Source organism: Chenopodium quinoa, unplaced genomic scaffold (genome assembly GCF_001683475.1).
Source record: "Chenopodium quinoa cultivar QQ74 unplaced genomic scaffold, ASM168347v1, whole genome shotgun sequence".
Lineage (NCBI taxonomy): Eukaryota > Viridiplantae > Streptophyta > Magnoliopsida > Caryophyllales > Amaranthaceae > Chenopodium > Chenopodium quinoa.
The window spans coordinates 3,671,318-3,680,177 of record NW_018743218.1 but is presented as its reverse complement, the minus strand read 5'-3'; the positions used below and the strand labels follow the sequence as shown (position 1 = coordinate 3,680,177).

The window sequence follows — 8,860 nt, the reverse complement described above, 5'->3', positions numbered from 1 at the left end:
AATTAGAGCATTTACAGTTGGTATGTAGCTAATGACATCTATTCATATCCATCTTCAGGATGGTATCATCTTGAAATATATTAATTAGCATGTGGCCACTTTTATTAAATAATACGTTAATATTTAAGTTAATGTATGTACCAAACTGACCATCAATATATTTTTATTGTATATGTGCAAGGATTACATAAAATAATGAAATAAATACTATCTCCCCCTAATCCTTGCATGTGGGGGCATTAAATTAATCCAACTACCTTTAAATCTCTTGCACCTTTTAAGCCATAAATTCTTTTGTCAATGCATGTATCTAGCAAAGTAAAATGATTAACTCATATTCGTTCCTCTTGCCCAATTATATGAATCTTTATACTAAAAATTCTCAATTTAATATTCTAAAATAAGATTCACTAAACCAAATAACTTAAATTAATAAATGACTGATAATGATAATAATGAAATATCCGAAAACATAAAAATATCCAAAAACATAAAATTGTCCAAAAACAAATGTCCCATAAAGCATAAAATCATAGTACTAAGGTAAAATTCTATAATAAATGCAAGCTAATTAATAGAGTTTATTCGCCAATGGATCATAATTTATTCAATTATTTTCTTCAGGATTAGGAAAGAAATCAACTGCTTCCAGGTGAGTTGTATCACCGTAATCAAAATCACCTTCGCCATCCACGTACACCAAATTTGTTTCCACTCTCTTTCCTTTCTGTTTGATTGATTGTTGATAGAGGTTACTAGATGTTTTGGTGTGCGTCACACACGAGACCAATGGCCTTTTCCTCCACAACGGTAGCATATATTTTCATTTTTATCCTTCTCATTCTTATTTCCATCGTTATTGTCCCACTTCTGGTGAGATTATGAGTTCCTAAAATGACCACCTCGACCACGATCATTTCCACGCCCGCGGCCGCGACCACGACCTCGACTGTTGGCGTGATCTCTAGCCTTTTGCTCTTTCCCACATTGGGATGTCGCATTCGCTTCAGGGAATGAAGTAGAGCCAGTTGGGCGTGATTCATGATTTTTCATTAATATTTCATTATTTTGTTCAACCACAAGGAGACAAGATATCAATTCAGAATATTTTGTAAAACCCTTTTCACGGTATTGTGTCTGCAGGACAACATTGTTTGCATGAAAAGTAGAGTATGTTTTTTCTAACATTTCTGCATCCGTGATTTTCTCTCCACATAATTTCAATTGTGATGTAATTCTAAACATAGCTGAGTTGTATTCACTCACAGACTTAAAGTCTTGTAATCTTAAATGTAACCAGTCATAACGAGCTTTTGGTAATATCACATATTTCTGGTGGTCATGTCTTTCCTTTAGATTACTCCAAAGGACTTGTGAGTCTTTAACAATCAAGTACTCAGTCTTAAGACCTTCATGAAGGTGATGCCAAAGGAATATCATAGCTTTAGTCTTAGCTTGGCTTGTTGCAGTGTTGTTTTCTTTAATAGTATCACCAAGTCCCTTTGCATCTAAATGTATTTCAGCATCTAACACCCAAGACAGATAGTTGTTTCTAGTAATATCAAGAGCAACAAATTCGAGTTTTGCAAGGTTTGACATGATTCACTGATATATAAAACAATATTATATATTAGGAACTAAGGTGGTATAATAAATAAATAAATAAATAAATATATTCCAAGTTTCAAATAAGACGACTAATTTCAAGTAATTAATTATAACAAGATTTGCGTATTGAACCTTGAGAAGGTTATTGTTCATGACACCACAATTAAGTCCACTAATCAATTATCATAACAAAACATAAACCTTAATAAATAGGAAACAATAAATCTTTCATGGAAAGAATCTCAAAAGAAAAATACATTACAGAACCAATCACAACTCGTAATTAACTTCAATAATTCATCTAAACTCAACATAATACTATTCTCTTATCAAACAAATTACTAACCACACATCAATAATTTGAGAACCCAAAAAAAAAACATCGTTTGAGTACGATTAAACTAACAAATATCAATAGACCAAAAATATCAATAAGCAAACCATTCACCACTCCACCAATACGGCAATGTCTGCAATACAGAAGCTCACACAATCACTGAGCAAACTAACAAAAATATCTATCCCTCCAAAAAGGTCTACAGAGGAGAAGTTTATACGGAGCAATCTATTTTCCTCAAGAACTGAAGCCTAAAACCAGGTATTTGGCACTTACGATTAAACTTATACTATGAATTGATAATGTTGAAGGGCAATTTATGTTTTAAAAAAAAACTTATTTTCGCAATCTTTACATAAGTCAAATTTCATTGTTTATCAAATTTTGTTTCTAATTTCTGCATTATTATTCTTGAATTACAGCAAACCCAAAAACTAAGATCTTGATTTCTAGCTACTAAAGTATCTAATTCGACTTAATCAATCAATATGAACTCAATACATCATAATTTATTATCAAGAATTCAAGATATAAATCTATAAACAAATTAACAAAACAAATAGTATGTAAAATATAAGAAATTAAGAGGTAAAAATTCAGTGATTTACCTATAAGGTCACGGAATATTTTATGGGTGGATGACGGAGCAGTGGAGCACCGAGCACGGGAGGCCAGAGCGGTGAACGGCGGCGGCAACTTAAGGGCTTGAGTCCTCTCCGACGTACGGCTGACCAACGGTGGCAGCAGGGATCGGTGGTATCGGCAGAGGGGTTTGGGAAATTATTTTTCTGGTTGATGTTCGTGAAATGAAGAGGTAGTAGTATCAGGGAGAAGTTTGAGAATATGTTGGGAGTTACTTTGATTGTCGTTTGAGATCAGTCGATTTATGATGCTTCAATTGATATTAAAATCAATCTAGAGTAATGGTGCTGATAATGTGTTAAATATGGAAGAGAAATAAAAGAGATAGAAGAGAAATTGGGGAGAGAAATAAATCAGTTTATATTATTCCATAGAGTGGGGATATATATACATACAATATAACTAGGGTTTGCTTAGATAACAATAAACCCTAGATCTAGAATATTCCGGAATGATACAAGGAGGATAATGGATATCCACAAATATTTCATAACATATCTTTATATTTCAAATATTTAATGGATGTTTTTTTTTCTAGTGAAATTTCTTTTTAAATTTCTTATTAAATTTTGAAATAGATCAGGTCTTACCTTTAAGAATATGAGCCTTAGATATGACGGAGTAGGAATTTTGGCAATATTGACCTATCGAATTCGAGCTGGACTAGGTCGGACGCCTTAACTAAATGGGTTGGGTTGGGTTATGGTCAATAATAGACTAAAAATGGGTCTATTTGGATCATGGGTCACCAGACCCAGCTCATTTAATAATGGAAAGCTTAACTCGATAAAGGATAAAGAGAATTCAACAAAGGAAATTCATACCTATAACTTAGACCTGGCAAACCTGACCCTGACCCGATGACCCGACCCGAATGACGCGAACCATGACCTGAAATCGACCCGAAAATAGTGACCCGAAATTGACCCGAAACCCGAAATCAACCCGAACCGACCTACACCCAATCCGAAGTGGAATTGACCCGACCTTGAACCGAAACCCGAAATGACCCGACCCGAAATGACCCAACCCAAAGTTAACCCGAGACCCGAAATGACCCAAACCGAAGTTGACCCGAAGTGACCTGAGACCCGAACTTGACCCGACCTTTAACTTGGATTAATTGACCCAAATAGACTCGAAACCCAAAGGGACTCAAACTAAGATTACCTTATACCTAAAATGACCAGAATCTATTTAAGCTAACGACTTGACCTGAGCAAACCGAAATAGAAAATAACCGCAATCAAACTGACTTAATTTTTTTTTTTTTAATTTGTAATGTGTAACAGACTAACAGTGTAAGTAATTTACATATTTTGAGCATTACTTTTCTCGATTTCTTTGGCCTTTTCTCTTTATAAGTTATTAAAAATTCGTAAGAAGATTGAAATTTATAAGAATAATACATATAAATTATTACAACAGTGAATAGTGACAATGATAATAAGAGTATTAAAACTAAGGACAATAAGATAGTGAGGTATAACTCAATTAGTTAGAGCATCCTTCTTAGGTTCAGGAGATCCTGAAATTGATTCTCAATCTAAACACCAAAAAAAAAAAACAAGGTCAATAAAAGTTTGACAATTATATATGAGTATATTCCATGAAAAAAGTAGCCTTAATAAATATAGTGAGTTTCTCGTCAAAAAATAAATAAATATATATACAAGTTAAATTTAACCCAGTGCATCGACCTGAATAGACCCGACCCGAAGTTGACCCGAAATTTGCACCTGAAAATTGACCCGACCCGAAAATTGACCCGAACCGAACTCGACCCGACCCAAAGTGTTGACCCGATACCCGACCCGACCCGATTATTAGTCGACCCGAACTTGATCCGATACCTATTTGACCCAAACTTAACCCGACCCAAAATGACCTGACTCATACCCGACCCGATTGACCCATTTGCCAAGTCTACTATAACTACGGATAATGGGCAGCCACGTCCCTAAGGCAGGGCATTAGGGCCTAACTGCCCAAGGATCAAAGGGCCAATATAATGATATTACGTTCAATTCTAATTATTCAAGCATTATATTAATATACTTCGTAAATTACGAGATTTTCTTACTAATTTCGCATAATTTATTCCGCTAATTATTATCTCCGAATTTACTAATTCTCATATCCATTGAATTACAAGATTTTTTTTTACTAATTAGAGATGGTGGTTAAACAATATTATTCAAAACCCAAAAACATAACTACAAGCTAAATCTGTACTCTCACTACTTTGATCTTAGCCATTGGCTTTTTTTGTGATCTTTCCAAGAACTGCAACATAAGGACTCAGAGACACTAAAATCATAACAAGACAACTTACTGACACTAACACCATGGCAAACACTAAGAGAGGAATTTTTCCAAGGATGACTATGGGAGATCTATATCAGGGGGCCGGGGGCATAATACTTCCTCTTTACACCAACTCCGAGCTTGGTTGAGATGACATCCGTGACCTTCTTTTGCCTTTTGGTTTTGACAGGTTTTCCATCATGGAGTGTTTCTCACTTAACCTGATTAACCTTCTTCCTTCCATTAGAGACCACTGGTCTCCTCAATTCACAATTGTAGGGGGCCTCCGACAAGATTTTCGATTTTTTTTGTAACAAGACATTGAATGGGGTTGATAAAATTGCAATTACTTCCATTCTCTTAGAGGCTTAGATTATTGATATCTGCATTATGGGATAGCTTCAAATGCAACGATGGTCTTTTTCCAAAGATTTTAAAGTGTCACGTAAGATTTTGATTTTTGTATAAAAAAAATAGAGCATCACGTAAGATTATGATTTAAAATTACAAAAATAAAATAAAAATAAAAAACGTCATGTAGGATTAAGATTTTTAAAAAATTAACTTAAATAAAATTAATTCTAAATAAAATTCATATTTAAAAAACTATTTTTTATGGTTAATACGTAGTAATTGATATCATTATTATATTTATTAAAACTAAACGTATAAACAACAGCTTATTTTAACTAATGAGAAAATATATTTGTATTTTATTTTAGAATTAAAAAACTATAATCGCCACGTAAGTAAAATTAACGAAAGAAATTTGAGAATCTAATTTTAAATTTAAAAAACAATGATTTAAGCTTTAAATTATTTAAAACCAAAAAAAAAAAAAAAAAAAAAAAAAAAAAAAAAAAAAAAACTTTTCACACAAATGATAATCCAACATAACATTTAAAATAAATTGATTTATTTATAATAAATATTAACAGTAACTAACCCTAACGAATAAGGTCGCATCATACATTGCATTAAAATAAAATTAAAAATTAGACTTTTGAATAAACAATAGCAATTTAATTAATTGTTTTTGTCTAAAATTGTTAAATAGTAAAATGAATCATATAATTACAAAAAAAATCTTAGAGTCTAACTAATAAGAAATATACGGAATATTTTATTTTATTTTATTTTATTGAGATTTGTGTATTAAAATTCGTGTACGATACGGGCTTTCATCTAGTTTTACATATTCTAGACTCAATTTTTATATAAATTTAAACCTAATAGCTAATATTGTTTCAATTTATAGAAATCAACTTGGGTAGGTAACATATTTTTTATAACGAAAATGTGATTTAAAAAATCATATAAAGCGACATAAAAAATTATCGTATATTAGTTTATTTTGAAATGGAGATTTGAGAATGATATATTTTGTTTCAATTTCATATAATATATTAAAAATTGTAGTATTTATAATAATCGGTTTATTTACGTAAATATTTCATTCTTTTATCAACAAACTATTTTGATGAAAAGCGTCATGTCATATTATTAAAGATTACTGTTTATTCATTAAACAAAATTTAAATATTGTTAGCATTAATGTTTGAACACATAACCTCATGTTCATTAACCAACAAAGTGTTGGCTCGCTAGGTAATATTCTTGCCTTAAATCTTAGAGGTGTGGCATTCGAATCATACCAAGTGAGGGTATATGAGGTAGGGATTCTTTTACCCTCCCCTCTACTCTCAAGTGCCTAGCTGACAAGGTCCTACTTACCATTTAAAAAAAAAATGACCTCATGTTTATTATACAATCTACAATGTTTTGTTAAAAAGAATTAATCATCTTTCATCACATAATTTTATTATAAAAGCTCATTTTCAATACATATAATGACCTGGGGCATCGCCTGGGCCAAAAACTAGTTATAATTAAAAAGAAAAGCTTCCTCCATTTCGGAATCAAGTCGTTTTATCTTCTCAAATCATATTAGCTAGACTGCTAGACTTTCAACTCTAGTTTGATTATTGATTTAGGTCAAATCATACGGGCCAATTTTACCACATTTATCCCCAATTCCTAAACAAGTATTTTTGTAAAACCTATAAATAAGACTAAAATAACAAGCGCTGATATCACCCCTTCTCCAAATTGCACACATGTCAAGTTGTGGTTGAAAAGTTCCCGCCTAAATTAATTGCTGACATTATATTCTTATCCTTCTTTTAACCGTAGTTTTTTTTTTTTTTTTTTTTTGTTTTTTTAGGAACTTTAGATTATTATATTATATTATAATATTCTAATATTATATTATGTATTATGGATTCAGATTTAGTGTAAATATTGATAGAATGGAAAATTAGAAAGTATGGACTCTATGGAACAATAATGAGTAATTTGAAACATCTTATTCTATTATGTATATCATTTCTTATATATATATCAAGTTTAAATCACTTCCTTATTTGCTTAAAATTGTGTATAGTACAAGTACTAGCATTTCGTATTTGCTTAAATTTTCATATTCAATTTACTTTTCTTTTAGATAACATTTGCAATAATGGTTATGTATTCTAATTTTCATATGAGATACGTAATAACATACTTATATGAAAATATTTATTTCAATGAAATTTTTATGTTGTGCATCGCACGGGGCTAATCTAATACCAAATAAAAAATAAAAAATAAAAAGGAAAAACTAGACCTAATCAAAGCAAGTACATCCCAAGCCGAAAAAATGCTGTGTTTGGCAGAATTTTTGGGCCAGAATTTCGAGCCCAATCTAGCCTGATCCAATTACAATTTTCTTTTGGATTTTGGTTTAAAATTTTAGTTCAGCCTAATTTTTGCCTTAAAAACCCACTATATTAAACCCAAAATAGCGAGTTTGACACGATTTTCCGACCCAAAGCCTTGGCCCAAAATGGGTCAATATTTTGAATAAAGCCCGACTCGACCCGACTCGAGATCACCTCTAAAACTCCACGCATATTCTTAAATGCACCCTTTTGCATTTAAGCTAGCTGCACCACTCCACAAATACCCCTTTTTATACACCAAACACACATATATACTATGTATTACTGGAGTACTGGTATATATTACTTCCTCTCCTTCCTTCAATCTTCTTCCTATTTTATTTCTTTCCTTATTTCTTAATTTTTACATAAATTTTTCTCTTTTTTCCAAATTCTTTACTTAATTCTTAATTTTGGTTGAAATTTTTTCTCTCCACCGTGTTTGATATTATCTTCTTCTTTTAAGATTTTCTCTCTCCTCCATTTTTTGTTTTTTTCGTTGATTCGTGATGGATTTAATTGGAATCTTGAAGAGATTGTTGATATAAGTTAGTTTATGTTATTGATTTGTAATTTGGTTTAATTGGTTATATTTTCTGAATTTGTGATTGATATTGCTTACATAATTTTTGGGTAATTTGCCAATTTGTAATAGGTTATGAACACAAATTGATAGTAGTACTTTTCTCTTCACTTTTCTTTCCTATAATAATTTTAATCAAAATTTTCATCAAAATTTCGATCATAATTTTCATCAAAATTTTATTCTCCTCTATTTTTCTTCTTTCGTTCTTCATTTTCTCTCTCCTCTGTTATCTTTATTTTTCTCTTTTGTTTCACTTTTTCAATTGATTTTGTTGCTTACTATGGAATTAGTTGTTATTCCTTAAGAGATCGACAATGCAGGTTAGTGTTTTGTTTTGTTGATTGTAATTAGGTTTTTTAAGGTTATATTTAAGAAAAAATTGTCAAAAAAAACTTTTAAATGCCTCATTTTGCAAGAAAAAACCTTTTAAATAATTCTTTGTTTAAAAAAACCACCACGATCACTTTTTTTGTTTAATGAAACCTGGCTCTCTTTTCCGGCATTGACTCTCAATTTCAAGCGTTGATCCATGAGTTTTCCTACTTGCAGCCTACAGATGGATAATTGCACTCCCCCTTTTATTTTTCCCTCTTATTTTCCCTCTCCTCCCTGCCAGCCACC

At 31.4% G+C, this 8,860-nt stretch overlaps 1 protein-coding gene across 1 annotated transcript; it reads right to left on the bottom strand.

Moving 5' to 3' along the window:
* Positions 1-453: 453 nt before the first annotated feature.
* On the bottom strand, positions 454-3,031 carry LOC110734755. Its single transcript, XM_021914900.1, has 2 exons — positions 2,554-3,031; positions 454-1,605 (listed from the first exon to the last, which is right to left on the bottom strand). Exon 2 carries the CDS (start codon positions 1,597-1,599, stop codon positions 880-882), a length of 720 nt encoding a protein of 239 aa, XP_021770592.1. The 5' UTR covers positions 1,600-1,605; positions 2,554-3,031; the 3' UTR covers positions 454-879.
* Positions 3,032-8,860: the final 5,829 nt, after the last annotated feature.

Coding starts and splice junctions, on each gene's coding strand:
- LOC110734755 (XM_021914900.1), bottom strand. CDS start 1,599: ATGTCAAACCTTGCAAAACTCGAATTTGTTGCTCTTGATATTACTAGA.